Source organism: Zalophus californianus, chromosome X (genome assembly GCF_009762305.2).
Source record: "Zalophus californianus isolate mZalCal1 chromosome X, mZalCal1.pri.v2, whole genome shotgun sequence".
In the NCBI taxonomy this organism is placed as follows: Eukaryota; Metazoa; Chordata; class Mammalia; order Carnivora; family Otariidae; genus Zalophus; species Zalophus californianus.
In genome coordinates, this window is record NC_045612.1 from 80,008,635 (window position 1) to 80,030,037 (window position 21,403).

At 42.5% G+C, this 21,403-nt stretch overlaps 2 protein-coding genes across 9 annotated transcripts; both read left to right on the top strand.

Annotated features, from left to right (window-relative positions):
* Nucleotides 1-990: 990 nt before the first annotated feature.
* On the top strand, nucleotides 991-3,121 carry LOC113931572 (spindlin-2). 4 transcript variants are annotated; one of them, XM_035725807.1, is made up of 2 exons: nucleotides 991-1,387; nucleotides 2,006-3,121. In XM_035725807.1, the coding sequence occupies exon 2, from the start codon at nucleotides 2,008-2,010 to the stop codon at nucleotides 2,782-2,784; it is 777 nt and encodes a 258-aa protein (XP_035581700.1). In that variant the 5' UTR covers nucleotides 991-1,387; nucleotides 2,006-2,007; the 3' UTR covers nucleotides 2,785-3,121. The 4 variants fall into 4 exon arrangements, with proteins under 4 accessions (XP_035581700.1, XP_035581701.1, XP_035581699.1 ...); XM_035725808.1 differs by having other exon boundaries at nucleotides 991-1,332; XM_035725806.1 differs by having other exon boundaries at nucleotides 991-1,399; nucleotides 2,006-3,120.
* On the top strand, nucleotides 2,125-14,887 carry LOC118355940 (spindlin-2). Of its 5 annotated transcripts, none has more exons than XM_035725805.1 (2): nucleotides 2,125-2,232; nucleotides 13,772-14,887. In XM_035725805.1, exon 2 carries the CDS (start codon nucleotides 13,774-13,776, stop codon nucleotides 14,548-14,550), a length of 777 nt encoding a protein of 258 aa, XP_035581698.1. In that variant the 5' UTR covers nucleotides 2,125-2,232; nucleotides 13,772-13,773; the 3' UTR covers nucleotides 14,551-14,887. The 5 variants fall into 5 exon arrangements, with proteins under 5 accessions (XP_035581698.1, XP_027465498.1, XP_027465499.1 ...); XM_027609697.2 differs by lacking the exon at nucleotides 2,125-2,232 and adding an exon at nucleotides 12,841-13,153; XM_027609698.2 differs by lacking the exon at nucleotides 2,125-2,232 and adding an exon at nucleotides 12,841-13,098.
* Nucleotides 14,888-21,403: the final 6,516 nt, after the last annotated feature.

The following is a 21,403-nucleotide window of genomic DNA, read 5'->3' on the forward strand; positions in this document are numbered from 1 at the left end:
GAGCACATAGATTAACCCTAATCTGATACCTATCAGATTTTTCAAATAATGAACCAGTAAATAATGTTTATTCTGAATCAGTTTGAGATTGCTGTCCTCTTTTTTTTTTAATTTTATTTATTTATTTGAGAGAGAGAGAAAACTCGAGGCGGAGGGGCAAAGGGAGAGGAAGAAGCAAGCTCTCTGCTGAGCAGGAAGCCCAACCTTGGGCTTGGTCCCAGGACACTCAGATTATGACCTGAGCTAAAGACAGATGCTCAACCAACTGAGCCACCCAAGCACCGCAAGATTGCTTTCCTCTTGCAAGTAACTGATAACAGCATACCAGATATAGCACCATAATATTCATATTTTACAGAATTATAAGATATTGTTGAAAAAATCTATACACAACAGAAAACGTTACAAACAAGACTCAAAATGGGTGTCATTCTATGCAAAACTAGCTAAGGTTGTTACTAATTGTAATCACATTCAAGAATAACGACCTCAGTTTAAAATAAGACACTTTTCTCCAAAGCTAGATCTCCAAATCTAAGATGCCTAAACCTGTTTTGGAAAAACTCTTATTGTATGTATTTCCGTGTATGTGTATTCAGAGAATTATGTCTGTGTGTTGTGTGATTGGAGAGGTGTGTATTTGGGATTATGTGTCTGGGGATATGATTATCTGTAAATACATAGAGACAATGTGCATACATATGTGTGTGTGTGTATGTGTTCATACATATATTTTTGTACGAATATAAAGGATTTCTGTATTCATATGTGTTTTGGGTATTTCTTGGTCAATTTGTCTGTATACAAAAAGTGTGCAGAATATGCGAAAAATAAAAAGACACTCCAGCAGCGGGGATGAGAGGTGGAGCTAGAGAGCCTGAGATGGTGCTGGTACACAGGAAGAGGAAAGGACAACCTATAAGTCCCAAGGATCTGAATTTTGGAAGGAGGCGGAGCAGACCAGGAGTTCATTCAGGGCTCCGAAGGCTAGTTGCCTAGTGTTTAGCAGGAAGGGGAGGCCTCTTTACCAACAGGAAACTGAAAAGTCTACTCCTATACAGAAAGAGGGAGGAGACTGCGGCGGCAGCAGCGGCTGGTGGGAGCCCGATGTGGCAGAGGGGCCGCCGCCGCCGACAGGGAGGCGGAGGGCCCGCGAAGCTCAGAGCTGGGGATACCGCCGCCATCCTCTTCGCCTACCCAGCCGCCCTGCTAGACGCGCTCCGCGCCTACGGATCCTCCCCTCCCAGCCTGCACGCTGCCAGGCAGCCGGGTGCCTGCTTGTCGCCTGCTGATCCTCCTTCGACACAGGCTCACCGCGGAGGCAGCAGCGAGGTGTCCGATTTGGGCACGTGAGGCCCGCGATCCGGGGCGGTGGACGCCAGGCAGGGCAAGGCCATTGGTGGGCTCCAGGATGGAGAAGGGGGATGGGGTGGACTCCTGCAGGAGATAAGGGGTGGGGGCGGGTGCCGGGTGAGGCTGGAGTAGGGGAGTGCGATGGGAAATAGGAAACGGGGTGGCGTTAGGAGCCAGGCAAGAAATTGAAGGTGAGCCTGGGGAAGCGAGGGCACTGGATGCCGGGAAAGCGATCCTGGGGAGACAAGGGGCGTATATAGGGCAGCAGGCTGAGGCGTCCAGGGCAGGACGACAGTGAGTGCGTGCGGGTCAAGGCGGTGAAGGGATGGGCGCTTTGCAGGGGTTGAGAGTGGGGGCCAGTGGCGGGTGATGGAGGCAGTGGGTTCTGAACAAGGAGGTAGCCCGCCCCCTCCTGCAGAGTTCCAAACCCCAGCCAGCACCACCGCCGCTGCCGCCCTTCCCCGCAGCCTAAAGGAACCGAGGAGGGAGAGCACTTGGCCGGCACGCAGCCAGGATTTCCAGCACAGCTGCCAGGCTCACATGGGGAAAATTTAGGTTCTGGCGCAGGGTACATAGACACGTCGCTGTTGGGAGAACTTCACCTTATGTCATATTGAATGTTTCTCTCTTATCTTCTCTTCTCCCCCTGCAGGCATGAAGACCCCCAACGCACAGGAGGCCGAAGGGCAACAAACCAGGGCAGCTGTGGGCCGGGCCACTGGGTCGGCAAACATGACGAAGAAAAAAGCCTCCCAAAAGAAGCAGAGGGGTAGACCTTCGTCCCAGTCCCGCAGGAACATCGTGGGCTGCAGAATTTCGCATGGATGGAAGGAAGGTGATGAGCCCATCACCCAGTGGAAAGGAACCGTTCTGGATCAGGTGCCTATAAATCCCTCTCTTTATCTGGTCAAATATGATGGAATTGACTGTGTCTATGGACTGGAACTTCACAGAGATGAAAGAGTTTTGTCTCTTAAAATTCTTTCCGACAGGGTGGCATCATCTCAAGTCAGTGATGCAAACCTTGCAAACACCATAATTGGTAAAGCTGTGGAACATATGTTTGAGGGTGAGCATGGTTCTAAGGATGAATGGAGGGGAATGGTCTTAGCCCAAGCACCTATCATGAAAGCCTGGTTTTATATTACCTATGAGAAAGATCCTGTCTTGTACATGTACCAGCTTCTAGATGATTATAAAGAAGGAGACCTCCGTATCATGCCAGAGTCCAGTGAGTCTCCTCCAGCAGAGAGGGAGCCAGGAGGAGTTGTAGATGGCCTGATAGGTAAACATGTGGAATATACCAAAGAAGATGGCTCCAAACGGATTGGCATGGTCATTCACCAAGTGGAAGCCAAACCCTCTGTGTATTTCATCAAGTTTGATGATGATTTCCATATCTATGTCTATGATTTGGTGAAAAAGTCCTAACTGTTAGGGTAAACTTTGCCACATTTGTGAAAACAAATGTATACTTTGTAGACATGCAAAATAATGTTGCTTTTCAGTGTATTGAAAGCTTAAGGGTCCCTGTTAATTCAACATCTCTGCCAGCGTAACTGTTGTTTTGTTCTGAAAAATACAAATTTATGTGGACATGACATGCTGTGTGTAAGGACTTTGTCATGTTGAAAAGATTGGGTGTGTTTGGTGGATGGGGCATGGAAGGAAGGGACAGCTGTAAATGCAGGCTGTGAATAAAGTTCAGCTAGTATCATAATCAGTCATCTAAAAATGGAATAGGACTTAGCTGGCCTGGTCTAGAGAGGGGGGAGGAGAAGGAACTAGAGATGGGCTGTGGGGGGAGGGAGAAGGGGAGGTGACTGCTTAGGAAGAGGTGGGGCAGGGCCAGAAATGGAGAGGCTCTCTGGGGGAGGGATGACCTAAGAGAGAGGCACCCAACTGGGAGGGGGTGGAGAATAACAGAGGGAGAGTGAGATCTTGGGACTTAGAGGAAAACAGACAGAATGCCTTGAGCAGAGAGGGACACAAAGAAGCTTAGAAGAGGTCCAGAGCAAGGCGGGAGAAAGAAGTTGGCAGGAATCTGGAGAGGGGCTAAAGGATACTCAAAAGGAGGGTCTGTGCATGAGTAAGGAGCCAGAAGGGGAGGAACACTGAAGAAGAAAGAATTCCAAGGAGAAAGACCGACAGAGGAAGTGAGAACACAGAAAAGGAGGTGTGGGGAGTGGGGCCCATGAGAGATGGGGAGGCCCAGGAAAAAGTTGGACTTCTGGCAGTATCCACATTGTTCTCCCTTGCTCTGTGCAGAAAGGATGTGACAGCTGTCAAAGAACCAAATGGATTGGAAGTTCCCTAGAATGGCATTTTGACAGGGATGACTCAAGAGTTAAGCAGGAGCCAACTTTATACCTAAAAGGCTTTTCTTACTTCAGAGAGCTCATGCCACACCTGCCAAGTAGAACCCCAAGCCTTAGCCTAAACACACTGACCTGACACCCCATGAGCAGGGGGCTGTGAGCAGCCTCCTCACCTTTCCCAGAGGACCCAGGTGCAGTAAATCTTGGACCTGAAGTTCTTGGTTCATTCCCCCTATGCTGGATAAACAGTTCTTGTGGGGAATGGGTCAGCGGGGTGCTCAGGACTTAGATGTGCCACCTTGGGTTTGGAAAGTCTTTTATAAAAAAAAAAAAAAAGTGGAACCTTGCTGAACACAGGTACGGGAGTCCCCTCACTGTTCTTTCTCCTACTGGGCTGTGCCTTGCCTCCCTGTAGAGGAGGGGCATCAGAGGATTGAGCCTAATGTTTCTCTCCAGGACATGGGGAGTACTTGACAGTCCATGCTTCTCTCAGCAGCTGCCTGAAACCACAGGTGGCTCCACCCAATGCTTCACTGAATGGAGGTCTGCTGCCTCCAGAAGCCCTATTCAGGCTATACCCCGACAAAGCTGGTGGCTACTGACCCTTCACAGGTACATCCTGGCCAGTCTTGCCCACCCCAAGCACACAGAGAAGCTGTGATGGAAGTTTGTGCATCTCTGTTTCCAGGTGAGATGGATGGCATGGGGCAGTCGGGCTGGGAGTTGTGACTTTGTATAACTAACTCCTTCAACTGTATAATGCCACCTAGAAGGGCAGTGGTTAGTGGGGAGAGGGTGCAGTAACGCCAATAAAGTCCCTCAGAGATATGGTGCCCCAACACATGGGTCTGTGTCCTCTTTTTCTCCTTGCCTTTCCCCAGTCCTGCTGTGGAAGGTCCCTTCAAGACACTCTCTCTGGTTTCCCCACCCCACACTTCACTAAAATATACCCCTGCCCTCAAAGAAAGAGTTAAGGTGACCCCACTCCCCAGGCTTCCCTAACTCCATACATAGTGGGGCAGGGGTGTAGCTGTTGGCAAGGAGCTTCCAGAAGTCGAACAAAGGCGGTAATACCAGTTCATTCTTTCCACCCAACATGGCCTGAAATGGTTTGCCTGAAGAATTGCCCAAGGCAAGCCCACCTTGCAGGGCTTAGTTTTTTTTCTTTCTTTCATACATCATGAAATTTAGTCTAGCAAAACACCTGCAGGCCACCCATGGGCCAAATTTCAGCCAGCTGTCATGTTTTGTTTGATCCTGGTGTTTTTATTGTTTTCTATTTTTAAATTAGTTACTTAGACATTTGGGAGATTTCACATTACAAAAATCCATATTTCTGGCCCACCTGAAAACAGAACAATAAACTGAGGATTATGGCCCACATTCCAACAAGAATACAAGCAGCTGGGTCTGAGGAAGGGCTCAGCCCATTTTAGACTCTGAATGTTCTCTCAAACTAGCCATGCCCCCAGCTGGCCTGATTCACTCTAATAAAATTCCCAGTTGTCCCCTGAAGGCATTTGCATTTGTAGCTTTGGGGCTAGACCCAGGGGGAACTGCCTAGCTCTACTTTTGGCTTAAGCGGACCCCATTTGCTTTTTAATTCATTTGCTTTGTCTTCATCCTACCAATCCTTACTTTAGGTGGGCTCTCTGCCAGGCAGTCTTCAGGCACAGGTACTGGTGATATGGTAATGAGCAAAATAAACAAATAAAACAATCTTACCCTGGTGGAGCTTTCATTTTAGTGTGGGAGACAGACAGTAGCCAAGATACAATAAGTGAAATGTAAAGTATTCTCAAAGTGATAAGTGTTAAGAAAGGAAAAATAAAGCAAGGGATGGGGAATTGGAATTCCAGGTGGGAGACTGAAATTGGATAGATAGAGTCCAGGGAGGGGCTCACTGAGAACGTGGCTTTTGAGTAAAGACCAAGGCAGTGAGAGGACCAGCCCTGTGGCTGTCCAGGGAAGGAGCATTCCATGTAGAGGGACAGCAGGGCAGGAGTAAGCCGACATGCTCAAGGAACACTGATGATACCAGGATGGCTGGAGCCAAGTGAGTGAGGTAGAGAATACCAGGAAGTAAGTTCAGAGAGGTGATGGGGACCTGGCAGAAGCTGATAGCTTAGAGCCTTAGAAGTCCTAGAATGGAATTTGGTTTTTACGCTGAGTGTGATGGGGAGCCATTTGAGTATTTTCAGCATAGGCACGACATGATTTCCCTCATATTTTAACAGGGGCTCTCTTGCAACTCTGGAGAGTTGTCTGTTTTGGGTACATGGTTGGAAAAAGGGATTTTTTTCAGGAGTAATCCAGTATTCCAGGTAACAGGTAATGATGTGTTAATCCTGTCTGACAGCAGTTGGTATAATGAGAATGGGTGGAATTCTGGATATATTTTGAAGCATAGCCTGTATAATTGGAGCTTAGACAAGGTATCTGGTGGAAGAGAAATTGATGGGTGGTGGTCAATGACAACACCAGATTCCAGATTTTCTGATATCCTTGAGCCAACAACAAATGAAGCATTTGGGCTCTTAGTGCCTCAGACTGGGTGTATGATGCTGATGTAATGACCTCCTGGTGAAAGAGACACTGACCACAAAACTTATGCAAATTTTTATTCTCAGCTTTACTTCCTTCAAATGTTTTCTAGTTCTTCTATTGGACCCAACTGAGAACTTAAAGATGCTATCATGGTAATGGGCAGCAGGTACCCAAGCTGATTTTGTCATGGGTTTTAAACAGTTAGTTTTAAAGGATTTAACATAATTGTCTGTTCAAAAGCAGGAAGGATTTAGACAGGTCTTGACCTTGTACTGTGTCCGGTAAAGGACAGAGACCTATACTTATATAGAATTATTCAAAGTGTATTGCCTAGGTCACATCCCATTCCCCATTTCCCAAGCTCAAGTGATATTGTCCTTTCTGAGTATAAACTTAAAATGGAGGTCGTATGGTGGTAGTGATTAGTTATTAGTGATTGGATCACACAGTCTAGTTTTTTGTGTGCATTGCTATTAAAGACATATGATCAGAATCTCCCAACCCTTTCCCAGGTCATTACTGGAACCAATTGCAAAGTACCACTTTGGAATGCCGAAAGTCCTTTCCTGTCTTAGAGATGACAATACATTTCTTAATAACCCATTTCCTGTATTTATATTAGAGAAGTAATGCATGTCCTGGCATACCCATAAGGGCTATTCCTTCCCTCCCAGATTAAAATTGTGCCACAGCTCAACATAATGTTTTGGTTGAGGTTTCAGAATACTGATAAATAAAATCCTTTTTCTTTTTGTAAGTTTGTAACCATTTGAGAGACAATCATAATAATTACACAAATGGAAGTCAAAATATCTCCTTTATAACTGATAAAAGCTAAATTGGAGGACATACTTAGCTATGAGGCCACAAGGACTTCCTCAAACTTCACCTAGTCACAGGCAGAACCGAATAACTGCAGGCCTTCCCGATAGACAGGTCCCCGGCCTGCAAAGCTTATTCTATGTTTGAATATAAATTGGATTGCTTCTTCTGCCTAAAAGAGATAAATCCAAGAGACAACTCAAAAGGTTTCTCACATGTCCAGCTTCTAGCAAAGTCACCAATTAAAGAAGTTATTGGGAGATATGAGGCCAGGGGAATGAGGGTCCTATTTGACAACTATCATACATAGACTTGGTAGGAGAATGAAATGAAATGTCCTTTAAAAAAATAATTGCTTATTAGATAATACTTATATATAATAATTTTATAAATATAATAAATTCATATATCTTTTTATATGTTATCATATGTTTATATATAATAAGTGTATTATGTTAACATATATTATAGTAATATATGTTAACATTTAAGTATGCAAGGCAGTACATTAGCTATTAATGTACTTTTAAGTATGCAAGGCAGTACATTAGCTATAGTCATCATGGTGCACATGACATCCCCATGACTTATTTATTTTATAATTGGAAATTTGTAGATTTTGAAACCTTTCACCCATTTTGCCCACAATTTCTTAACTTTGTGTAGTTAATATATTGTACAACATACTGAACATAATTTTCAATGGGTTATAGTCTAGGGGATTAATATTTTAAGTTTTTTAAAAAATTTAAAAAACTTAAAATATTTAAATTATAAATGTATTTGTATTAATATAATTATCATATTATCTATTAATATATAATTATATAATTAATTATATATAAGTATATAAATACATAATCATATTATATAAGTATATATTAATTATGTTAATATATTTATATATAATAATCTATGCTATAATATATTTACTAATTATATATTATAAATTATATTATATATTACATGCTATATATAATATTGTATTATTGTATGTTAATATGATAATACATTATATATTATATATAATATGTAATATAATTAATTATATATTACTATAATATATGTTAACATAATACACTTATTATATATAAACATATGATAACATATAAAAAGATATATGAATTTATTATATTTATAAAATTATTATATATAAGTATTATCTAAATAAAAATATATATTCTATATAATATAAATATGAATAAAATATAAAATAAAATATTTAAAAATATTAAAAATATATTTTAAAGGACTTTAATGTCCTTTTTAAAACCAATTTGAGAGGCTTCTGAGATAAACTGTGAACTGCTTAGCTCACTCATTAAAGAAGCAACAGCAGACATTCAAGGAGGGCCTTCTTAAAGTATGGGTATGACTTACCTGATTCCCCTATAATCCTCTTATCTCCATCATGAAGAGAGAAAACTTCACCACTGGTTGTCCACAGGAGTGCCTAATTAACCCACTGGCTTAAAAGAGACCAAAATGTGGATAGAGAAATACTCTTTCATTAAAATCACTTGAAAATGTTAGCTAAAATATGACAGATCACCTATTCAATGTATAGCTGAGCTTTAAAGAGTGTGAGGAAAATCCCCAGGGACCAACAATGAACAGAGAACTGAAATCAAAAACAGTAAACACATGACCTGATGCTTTGGCAGCTTGGAGGGAGAAGGGCGTTGACTCAATAATTAAAAATTGTAGAAAAGGTAAGTCCTTACCCCTGATTAAATTGGGTGTGGAGAACTAAGGTCTCCTTGCCTTTCCTTCAATTCTCCACATATAGCCAGTGATCTTTTAAAAATATAAATGAGATTATATTTAAAACTTGAAAATCTCCAAAGGCTTCCCATTACAGTTGATATCCAAATGAATCTTCTTGCTTTACCCTGCAATCCCTAGATCAGCATTCTCAACTAGGATGGTATTGCCCCCAAAGGGGGAGAAAATTGATCTCTGGTATGGGAGATGAAAAGAATCTTACCTGTTACAGTGGTTTGTAACCCTCCAAAGCTCAAATGTCTTTGACAAAATCTTATTTTTATAATCATTCTCATTGGGTTTTCTTGGAAATCCCATGAGCAACACTGACATTGAGTTCATGGAAGATATACAAAATGTATGCAAGATCAGTATTACAAAATCTTAGCAAATAGGCGGCTGTGATTGGAGGACTTTTAAATGGCCTATGTGTGCCTATTGGCTGTCCTTGACTACCTTTATGTTTTATCCTCCATGTCCTTGTGTGTAACGTGGGCTTTGAGAATTAAAACAGCATATATTTAATTCTACAAAAGTCCAATTCATTTGTGCCAAACGATGCAAAGAAAAAAATGTCAGTGACATATGAATAAATAGCAGCTAGTTAAAACTTATATAAAGCTAGTTAAAAGTTGAGTTCACTAAAAATAACTTTTAAAAAATTATTTTTTCAATTGTTTTGCTTCTGTTGGAAAAATAGTTTTCAAATTATTTTTAAAATATGATTATAATGATATGTATATAAATTTATAATTTACATATGTAAATTTTATACATTATCATTTATGTAGGTAAATAAATTCCATTAAAATCTGTCAACAAATATAGTTAAGTTAGAAGTTAATAGCTTTCTAATTTTTAATTTAACTTCTATCCTCAAATTTTACTTATTCTTAACCTTACATCAAGCTTGATATTTTTATATATGTATTTTTATGTAAAAAGCACAGATAGACATACATTTATTAATCAAACACTTTGCCATTTAAGATACCTTGAATTGCAAGTAATAGTAAACACAGACTCAAATTGCTTTATCTATAAAAAATTTTTTTCTATCTCGTAACTTTGAGTCAGAAGTAGGACTCCAGAAATGGGTCTGATCAGCAGCTAAATGAAATGATCAGAGCATTCCCATTCCCCCCTTTGTCATCTTCATTATGCTAGTTTTGCTCTCAGGCTGGTTACAGAGATTCCAAGGGTTATATATGACATAACATCCTAAAAAAATAAAAAGAAACATCATTTCCTGTTTCTCTTTCTTAAGAGGAAAGACAATTTTTTCAGAGCTCCTGAGCAGACATATTATTATGTTTAATTGGCCAGGATTAGATCATACGCCAAATGCTAAACCAATCACTTGCAGGAGGAATATTACCATGATTAGCTTAGAGTAACTTTTTAGAGTGGGATCACTAGAACAACAATCTCCCTTTTTTGCTTATCTTGGCTCTGATCTCTTCTCTGTGCTGCTTACATCCTTAGTCTCCAGATGATGGTAAGATTAATAGAGCAACTTGATCTTCATATCCTCTCAGGTTCACTTATGTCCAATGGAAAAGATCATCTACCTCATACCCAGGAGTTTGTGCAAAATATCATTGTGCCTCATTGTCTCTGATTAGGTTGTGTGCCTACTCCTAAAACAATCACTCTAACCCTGTTTCAGTGCTCTGAAAGGTCAGACTTAAGTTGTTCCAAAAAGGAAAATGGGGGCACTATTGCCAGAAGAACTGTGATTGGATGCTAGGCTGCAATACCAAAAGATGTTACAATTCAACACATTTTGCTGCTCAGCATTTATATGATCCCTTCTTGCCATATATACTCATTCAAAAATGTCTCCACAAAAGTGTTCTTTCATCAAGTACTGGTGGAATGGGAATTGTTATCATCTGTTTGGAAAATATCTTTGGAAGAGTAACTGTTATTTTAACTTTTAAGGCAATAGATTAGTTTGATTGTTTTTGGTGTTTAAATAAATTGGAAAGAAAAATATGTGCCCTTTTGTTGTCTTCATTTTTCAACATATTTGTAAGATTTATTCATGTTGTTGAATGTGGTTGTAGTCCCATGTATGAAAATGCCAACACATATCCAGTCTACTGTTGATGGAAACTTGGGTGAATTCCAGTTTAGAGTTATTACAAATAGTTGAACACATATATTTTATAATAAATTATTGGGTTTTGGATTTTAGTGATAAGAACCAGTAATTCAAGAAACATTCATTGAAAAAACAAAAACTGAATGAAATAACAAAAACTAAATCTGCAAAGGCAACTGAAAATTAAGAATATAGGAAATAATTACCCAGCTAAGATATAGGGGAGAACAGGTTCAAGAGAGAAACAGTAAATTTGGTGAATGATGCTTTTCCCTTGGGGAAGTTAACCCATTCTAGAGGGAACTGCTAAAAGTCTTAGAAGCTAAGAAGAGATTATGCCATTTTGTTGAAGCTAAGGATACAGAATTTGGAGCCTAGAGCCCTGGTAAGCCCCCTTCACTTTTGGTTGGGATGCCAGGTGTGATATCCCAGGAATAAGGGTCAATCAGAACTAAATAAACCCTTACATAAAGGAAAGTGTATCTGCAAATTGTTTTCCATAAAAAATTGGATGAATTTTCATTTGCATCAGCACTAAATGTGAAACACTTTTCTCATGCTCAGTGACATTAATATTTTAATGTTCTTTCATACTTTGATTGTTGAGTCAAGATTTTTATCGATCATATTCTCCCTTTTAGGAATTATTTTATTGTTTTAAGCTTATTCTGTTAACATTCAACCCATCACCTAATTCAGTAACTGTTCACCTGACTTAGTACCTATTAAATATTCATATTGTTTATGCTCTTTGGTTCGTTCATTTGCTTTTTCTTGTGCTTTATTTTCCTTCATTTTACATTTTAACAAATTAATTTCGAAATGGGAATAAATTTAGTGTAAAATTTCCCCAAATATTTAAAGAATTATTTCAGCATCTCTTAAAGAATACCCAGTCTTTCTCCACTGAATTGTAAAACCACCACTCTCCCTATTTTTTTTGTAAAGTTATTTTTCCTAAGCTCTCCTTTCTGATAAATAGATCATATTACCATTATGGGGGAAACATTATACTAAATGTACAGTAATGGGAGAAAAGTTAACTTGTGGTCACTGTAAAACTGAGTTTTATAGAATGATGACCAGACATGTAAAAGGTGCTCAAAAAATATTTCTCAAATGAATAATGGAAATAATGGTTTCAAAAATATCTAATGTCCTGAGAGAATGCTTACTCTATATGGAAACGAGCAGGAAATGAAATTGCATATGGAAAATTATCCCAGTTTTGTAAGAGCCTAGAAAAATGACAAAGAGAAATAATGAGTATTAATATTTTGTTGTGAGCCCTGGTGAATGGGAGCTGGGATGAACTTCATTTGATTTATTTTCTTCACATCAATATTCTGATATTTACAGTGTTAACTTCTTGCAAATATTCGTTTGCAATATAGTAAAAGAAAAAAGAAAGGAAAGAAAAGAAAAAGAGAAAATCCTCTAAGAAGTAAAATACAAGAACAAGCAGTCAGAAAAAAAAAATTACACAGAGATTGGGTCAAGATGGCAAACTGAGCACTAGCACATTTCTCTCTCCCCACCACAAATCCTTGTAAATTATAAAAACAAACAAAACACAGATTTATGTGTAAAAAATAAGTACACAAGGGTCCTGGGAAGAAGAAAAGACTAATTCCTGGAAGAGGAAAACAGATGGGGCAAGGGGCACTGAGAGGGTGGAGTTGGAGGTGAGCAGAGGAACTAATGGGTCCAGAAATGGGTAGCAGAGAGGACAGTAAATGGGGGAGGGGCCGATACTTGAGGGCTCCGCGACTCCTTTCAGAAAGGGCCAGGACCTTGAGAACAAGAGCAACTCTCAGGCCCAAGGTGGTGGGCTTAAAAGTGGGGGGGGAGGGGGTGGGCAAACAGTGTTTGGCAGGAAGGGGAGGCCTCACTCCTGGCAGGAAGCTGCGCTACGGAAAGAGGGAGGAGACTGCGGCGGCAGCAGCGGCTGGTGGGAGCCCGATGTGGCAGAGGGGCCGCCGCCGCCGACAGGGAGGCGGAGGGCCCGCGAAGCTCAGAGCTGGGGATACCGCCGCCATCCTCTTCGCCTACCCAGCCGCCCTGCTAGACGCGCTCCGCGCCTACGGATCCTCCCCTCCCAGCCTGCACGCTGCCAGGCAGCCGGGTGCCTGCTTGTCGCCTGCTGATCCTCCTTCGACACAGGCTCACCGCGGAGGCAGCAGCGAGGTGTCCGATTTGGGCACGTGAGGCCCGCGATCCGGGGCGGTGGACGCCAGGCAGGGCAAGGCCATTGGTGGGCTCCAGGATGGAGAAGGGGGATGGGGTGGACTCCTGCAGGAGATAAGGGGTGGGGGCGGGTGCCGGGTGAGGCTGGAGTAGGGGAGTGCGATGGGAAATAGGAAACGGGGTGGCGTTAGGAGCCAGGCAAGAAATTGAAGGTGAGCCTGGGGAAGCGAGGGCACTGGATGCCGGGAAAGCGATCCTGGGGAGACAAGGGGCGTATATAGGGCAGCAGGCTGAGGCGTCCAGGGCAGGACGACAGTGAGTGCGTGCGGGTCAAGGCGGTGAAGGGATGGGCGCTTTGCAGGGGTTGAGAGTGGGGGCCAGTGGCGGGTGATGGAGGCAGTGGGTTCTGAACAAGGAGGTAGCCCGCCCCCTCCTGCAGAGTTCCAAACCCCAGCCAGCACCACCGCCGCTGCCGCCCTTCCCCGCAGCCTAAAGGAACCGAGGAGGGAGAGCACTTGGCCGGCACGCAGCCAGGATTTCCAGCACAGCTGCCAGGCTCACATGGGGAAAATTTAGGTTCTGGCGCAGGGTACATAGACACGTCGCTGTTGGGAGAACTTCACCTTATGTCATATTGAATGTTTCTCTCTTATCTTCTCTTCTCCCCCTGCAGGCATGAAGACCCCCAACGCACAGGAGGCCGAAGGGCAACAAACCAGGGCAGCTGTGGGCCGGGCCACTGGGTCGGCAAACATGACGAAGAAAAAAGCCTCCCAAAAGAAGCAGAGGGGTAGACCTTCGTCCCAGTCCCGCAGGAACATCGTGGGCTGCAGAATTTCGCATGGATGGAAGGAAGGTGATGAGCCCATCACCCAGTGGAAAGGAACCGTTCTGGATCAGGTGCCTATAAATCCCTCTCTTTATCTGGTCAAATATGATGGAATTGACTGTGTCTATGGACTGGAACTTCACAGAGATGAAAGAGTTTTGTCTCTTAAAATTCTTTCCGACAGGGTGGCATCATCTCAAGTCAGTGATGCAAACCTTGCAAACACCATAATTGGTAAAGCTGTGGAACATATGTTTGAGGGTGAGCATGGTTCTAAGGATGAATGGAGGGGAATGGTCTTAGCCCAAGCACCTATCATGAAAGCCTGGTTTTATATTACCTATGAGAAAGATCCTGTCTTGTACATGTACCAGCTTCTAGATGATTATAAAGAAGGAGACCTCCGTATCATGCCAGAGTCCAGTGAGTCTCCTCCAGCAGAGAGGGAGCCAGGAGGAGTTGTAGATGGCCTGATAGGTAAACATGTGGAATATACCAAAGAAGATGGCTCCAAACGGATTGGCATGGTCATTCACCAAGTGGAAGCCAAACCCTCTGTGTATTTCATCAAGTTTGATGATGATTTCCATATCTATGTCTATGATTTGGTGAAAAAGTCCTAACTGTTAGGGTAAACTTTGCCACATTTGTGAAAACAAATGTATACTTTGTAGACATGCAAAATAATGTTGCTTTTCAGTGTATTGAAAGCTTAAGGGTCCCTGTTAATTCAACATCTCTGCCAGCGTAACTGTTGTTTTGTTCTGAAAAATACAAATTTATGTGGACATGACATGCTGTGTGTAAGGACTTTGTCATGTTGAAAAGATTGGGTGTGTTTGGTGGATGGGGCATGGAAGGAAGGGACAGCTGTAAATGCAGGCTGTGAATAAAGTTCAGCTAGTATCATAATCAGTCATCTAAAAATGGAATAGGACTTAGCTGGCCTGGTCTAGAGAGGGGGGAGGAGAAGGAACTAGAGATGGGCTGTGGGGGGAGGGAGAAGGGGAGGTGACTGCTTAGGAAGAGGTGGGGCAGGGCCAGAAATGGAGAGGCTCTCTGGGGGAGGGATGACCTAAGAGAGAGGCACCCAACTGGGAGGGGGTGGAGAATAACAGAGGGAGAGTGAGATCTTGGGACTTAGAGGAAAACAGACAGAATGCCTTGAGCAGAGAGGGACACAAAGAAGCTTAGAAGAGGTCCAGAGCAAGGCGGGAGAAAGAAGTTGGCAGGAATCTGGAGAGGGGCTAAAGGATACTCAAAAGGAGGGTCTGTGCATGAGTAAGGAGCCAGAAGGGGAGGAACACTGAAGAAGAAAGAATTCCAAGGAGAAAGACCGACAGAGGAAGTGAGAACACAGAAAAGGAGGTGTGGGGAGTGGGGCCCATGAGAGATGGGGAGGCCCAGGAAAAAGTTGGACTTCTGGCAGTATCCACATTGTTCTCCCTTGCTCTGTGCAGAAAGGATGTGACAGCTGTCAAAGAACCAAATGGATTGGAAGTTCCCTAGAATGGCATTTTGACAGGGATGACTCAAGAGTTAAGCAGGAGCCAACTTTATACCTAAAAGGCTTTTCTTACTTCAGAGAGCTCATGCCACACCTGCCAAGTAGAACCCCAAGCCTTAGCCTAAACACACTGACCTGACACCCCATGAGCAGGGGGCTGTGAGCAGCCTCCTCACCTTTCCCAGAGGACCCAGGTGCAGTAAATCTTGGACCTGAAGTTCTTGGTTCATTCCCCCTATGCTGGATAAACAGTTCTTGTGGGGAATGGGTCAGCGGGGTGCTCAGGACTTAGATGTGCCACCTTGGGTTTGGAAAGTCTTTTATAAAAAAAAAAAAAAAGTGGAACCTTGCTGAACACAGGTACGGGAGTCCCCTCACTGTTCTTTCTCCTACTGGGCTGTGCCTTGCCTCCCTGTAGAGGAGGGGCATCAGAGGATTGAGCCTAATGTTTCTCTCCAGGACATGGGGAGTACTTGACAGTCCATGCTTCTCTCAGCAGCTGCCTGAAACCACAGGTGGCTCCACCCAATGCTTCACTGAATGGAGGTCTGCTGCCTCCAGAAGCCCTATTCAGGCTATACCCCGACAAAGCTGGTGGCTACTGACCCTTCACAGGTACATCCTGGCCAGTCTTGCCCACCCCAAGCACACAGAGAAGCTGTGATGGAAGTTTGTGCATCTCTGTTTCCAGGTGAGATGGATGGCATGGGGCAGTCGGGCTGGGAGTTGTGACTTTGTATAACTAACTCCTTCAACTGTATAATGCCACCTAGAAGGGCAGTGGTTAGTGGGGAGAGGGTGCAGTAACGCCAATAAAGTCCCTCAGAGATATGGTGCCCCAACACATGGGTCTGTGTCCTCTTTTTCTCCTTGCCTTTCCCCAGTCCTGCTGTGGAAGGTCCCTTCAAGACACTCTCTCTGGTTTCCCCACCCCACACTTCACTAAAATATACCCCTGCCCTCAAAGAAAGAGTTAAGGTGACCCCACTCCCCAGGCTTCCCTAACTCCATACATAGTGGGGCAGGGGTGTAGCTGTTGGCAAGGAGCTTCCAGAAGTCGAACAAAGGCGGTAATTCCAGTTCATTCTTTCCACCCAACATGGCCTGAAATGGTTTGCCTGAAGAATTGCCCAAGGCAAGCCCACCTTGCAGGGCTTAGTTTTTTTTTCTTTCTTTCATACATCATGAAATTTAGTCTAGCAAAACACCTGCAGGCCACCCATGGGCCAAATTTCAGCCAGCTGTCATGTTTTGTTTGATCCTGGTGTTTTTATTGTTTTCTATTTTTAAATTAGTTACTTAGACATTTGGGAGATTTCACATTACAAAAATCCATATTTCTGGCCCACCTGAAAACAGAACAATAAACTGAGGATTATGGCCCACATTCCAACAAGAATACAAGCAGCTGGGTCTGAGGAAGGGCTCAGCCCATTTTAGACTCTGAATGTTCTCTCAAACTAGCCATGCCCCCAGCTGGCCTGATTCACTCTAATAAAATTCCCAGTTGTCCCCTGAAGGCATTTGCATTTGTAGCTTTGGGGCTAGACCCAGGGGGAACTGCCTAGCTCTACTTTTGGCTTAAGCGGACCCCATTTGCTTTTTAATTCATTTGCTTTGTCTTCATCCTACCAATCCTTACTTTAGGTGGGCTCTCTGCCAGGCAGTCTTCAGGCACAGGTACTGGTGATATGGTAATGAGCAAAATAAACAAATAAAACAATCTTACCCTGGTGGAGCTTTCATTTTAGTGTGGGAGACAGACAGTAGCCAAGATACAATAAGTGAAATGTAAAGTATTCTCAAAGTGATAAGTGTTAAGAAAGGAAAAATAAAGCAAGGGATGGGGAATTGGAATTCCAGGTGGGAGACTGAAATTGGATAGATAGAGTCCAGGGAGGGGCTCACTGAGAACGTGGCTTTTGAGTAAAGACCAAGGCAGTGAGAGGACCAGCCCTGTGGCTGTCCAGGGAAGGAGCATTCCATGTAGAGGGACAGCAGGGCAGGAGTAAGCCGACATGCTCAAGGAACACTGATGATACCAGGATGGCTGGAGCCAAGTGAGTGAGGTAGAGAATACCAGGAAGTAAGTTCAGAGAGGTGATGGGGACCTGGCAGAAGCTGATAGCTTAGAGCCTTAGAAGTCCTAGAATGGAATTTGGTTTTTACGCTGAGTGTGATGGGGAGCCATTTGAGTATTTTCAGCATAGGCACGACATGATTTCCCTCATATTTTAACAGGAGCACTCTTGCAACTCTGGAGAGTTGTCTGTTTGGACTTCAAAGAAGATAAAAGGTAGGTCATGTACATCAGGGAAACAGAGTAGAAATGTAGAAATAGATTTTCATATAGAAAAGTTGAATCATAACAGAGGTGACATAATAGATGAACGATGAAAAGACATTTTATTCAACAACTATTTCAGTATTAATGTGTTTTCTGGTTGCCAATAAGTAAATTTTAATCCCTTTATTACATATTATGCCCAAATTTCAAATGGAAAATACTTAATACTTATTTTTGGAAAATATCATTTGTAAAGAAATACGTTTTTTCCCCCATGCAAATGGGAAAAAATTTCCTTAATGCAGAAAATCCACAAATATTGAAAAATTTGTTAAATTTGATTTTATAGACTTTAATTTTCTAATTTCTAAAATCATTCTCTACAAAGTTGGGCACAATAAGATTAGGGTAAACTTTGATATTTAAAATGAATGAATAAAATATATATTAAATTAGAATAAAACAAACAGCCCATTGAGAACTTGGTAAAAAATATTAACAGACATTTCACAAAATAGGAGGTCCTATGGTCAATAAACATTCATTATTTTAAACTGCTTCCCATTATTTTTTTCTTTTCAATAATATAGGTTCTCTCTAAAAATTCTCTATAATTTATTTAGTTAATAAGGTTTTTTCCCCCCCTTCTCAGAATATAAGCCTGTAATGTGTGGTTTTCCTTCCTTTTTTTTCACTGATGTATCTCAAATACTTAAAATAGTGTCTGGCATATAGTAGGTGCTTAATAATTATTTCCTGGTTTCTTGTGTCTCACCAGTAATTAGAAAGATGGAAATTTAAATGATATACAATTTCATATGTATTAGATCAGCAATTTGTATGAATTTTGACAATATGTATTGTCAACCAGATAAACAAGTGGGAGATCCTATACCCTGTTGGTGGGAGTTCAGTTTGAGATAAATTTACCATTATCTAGTGTTTTGGAAGATGTCATGTTTAGAGCAGTTTTCCTCTTTTACTTTGTTGGAAGACAATTCTGTATGGATTTCTCATGTTTAAGTTTTGCAAGCAAGGCACTGAACGTTTTTTGTTTGTTTGTCACATTCCTTTGGAGGGGGTGTGAATAACAAACATATTTTTAAGATGGAATAATATTTCTCTGTGTAGCAATGGGCAGGGATACTTAACTGAAATTTAATAAATATTAATGTCTCCTTCCAGAGGAAAAAATCTTAAAAGCCGTATTTCCTACTCATTATAAAATATTATGTTAATTAAACTGGTTTCCTTTCCTGTAATGCAGTCTACTGGGTACAGATATGTCAAGTGCCCATTTCACATCACCCTGTGGTATGTGGTTCTCAGGAATTTAGAGTGAAATTGCCGATCCTCCACCTGTCATTCTTGATGTGAAAAATAAAAGGTTAATGAGGACAATTTGAGGAATTGTTTCCAGGATGAGACCAGGATATAGAATCAATGACAGAGGCTGGAACTATGCATTGTTTCTTGCTAATTGAACTCCTAGTGAGGCAACTTGCTCCTCAATCTGTTCATTAACCTCAGGCCCATTCTACTGTATCAAATAGCACTAAGATTGATCCTGGGTAAGCAGAAGTTTTTGTTTTTTAGGTAACAGAGTCTACACACAATGACACTGGGAGTTAAAGGAAAGTCATCACAGGAATCATAAGCAGAAACTGGAGAATCCTTAGAACTTCTGCTAGTTGGCTATGGAGATGAAAGGGTTAGGCAAATAATGCTTAAACCTAAAGAATGTAAATCGGTGGGCTATCTTATGACTCAGCCCTTCCTTCACATGATCATACAAACCTTAGATTCATTTGGAGATAACAGCAAATATTTCAGTTACTTTTTGCTTGATTGGTTGGCTTTTGAAGTGGTTACTGTGTGCATAAGGGTGTTTTGACCCTCTTGGAGAGATTTTCTAAGACAAATTCCTGTGTGTACCATAAATGAGTTTTTGAATAGTACTCAGGCTCTTACTACCCAAAATTTTACTAATGACATTAACCAATAAGAATGAGAAATTGAACCAAAGAAATGTATATAAATTCTTGTTGATCAATCCCACCTCCCTTGAAAAACCCCAGTTCTTATGTTGCAAATATGTGAGAAAATAAGAGATAATATCTTCCTAATGGGGCAGCAGAGACCCTAGGTTATGGTGAATTTCTCAAATAAAGTTTCCTGCTATGTAAGCCAAGTCAGCCTGATGGTGCATGCAATACCCACAATTTCACTGAAAGTTAATGCGACTGTGATTGCTGAGTCAAGACATGGTCTAAGGCTAAAATAGATGATGTTGGCAATTAAGGTGTTGCCACCTGACATAGAGCATTAAGTCATCTGAAAACATGGAAAGTTTGATTGCATAAGACACAGGCAGCCACCATGCCACACAAAATTAGAAGTAAATACCAAGCCTTTCTAATGGTTACAGAGCCACACTCTCCCTCCATGCCCTCGGGATCCCTCCCTCTGCTTTAACTCAGCCACAGCTTCTATAAGGGAAAAATAATTAGAGATGGGGCTGAAAGCTCTCTGTCCCTGAAGAGGAAAAATCTGTGTCCTAAGATGGCCGACCGAGTCAGCAAGGGAGTCCCAGTCCCTGCCCTGCTTCCCGCGTGCACCAAAAAGTGCCAAGTATGTGGAAGTAGAAGTGTATAAATTACCCCTTTTGTTTGTGCTCGGGGCTCAGAACTTTGGAGATCATTCTCCTCTGAGCCCACCGGCATTAAATAAACCTCCTATCCTCCAAAGATCTCCAAGTGCCATTTGGTTCTTTCATCAGGCAATCCAATCCAGGTTCCGTAACATTTGGTACCTGACTAGGAAACCCAACTGCGCTGGCCCATTGTTGCCAGTGGTTTGGGGTCAATGGCGGGGCTGTGACAGAATGGGAGATCATAATGTAGAAGGAGTGCTCTGCCTAATATTCAGCAGTCTCCTGCCCGGTCGCTTCGGACTGGCCCTGCTATGCTGTTCCCACCGGACTCCAGGAGACTTGGCAGGTGAGGACCCGGTCCTGACGTCAGATCACGGTAAGGCCTGGGACCCCAGACCCAGACAGACCCACCCGTCGGGGTGGAAGGGGAGCTTGATCACCTCCCGGAGACCTCATAGAGGTCTCACAGGTAGGGATTCCCAGAGAGGGAATGTAATAACCTCTGGAGTGAATGTGTGAGTGAGTGTGCAGTCCGACCTGACTACCACGAGGTAAACTGATTCTGTGGCTCCACAGGCGGGCACCCTTAAGGTCCCCAGAAGCCTATGGAGTCTGAGTGGGACCATCTGCAATTCCATGGTGAACGGCATACAGCCTAGGGTGGCATCAGAATAGTTTCCAATCATAAGTCCCAACGCTGAGACCACTACGGCTAAGCCTCACCTAAGCTCCTTCAGGACACGGCCAGATGGGCATCTGATTGGTCTCCTCACCTCAGGAGGCACCCCCCCTTTGTATGTCTCTGTGCCATTGCACAGGAATATCACCATGGGTTCAGGACAGAGTAAACCCACGGTCCTCGAGACCATGATCAAAAATTTCAAGAAGGGGTTCTCAGGAGACTATGGAGTCAGGATGAATCCTGGCAAACTGAGAACCCTATGTGAATTGGAATGACCCACATTTAATGTTGGGTGGTCTTCAGAAGGGACATTGGATGTCCCAATGATCCATTGAGTGTGGCGAGTT

Bases quoted from the DNA above. Each gene is read 5' to 3' on its own strand.
- LOC118355940 (XM_035725805.1), top strand. From the start codon at position 13,774: ATGAAGACCCCCAACGCACAGGAGGCCGAAGGGCAACAAACCAGGGCA.
- LOC113931572 (XM_035725807.1), top strand. From the start codon at position 2,008: ATGAAGACCCCCAACGCACAGGAGGCCGAAGGGCAACAAACCAGGGCA.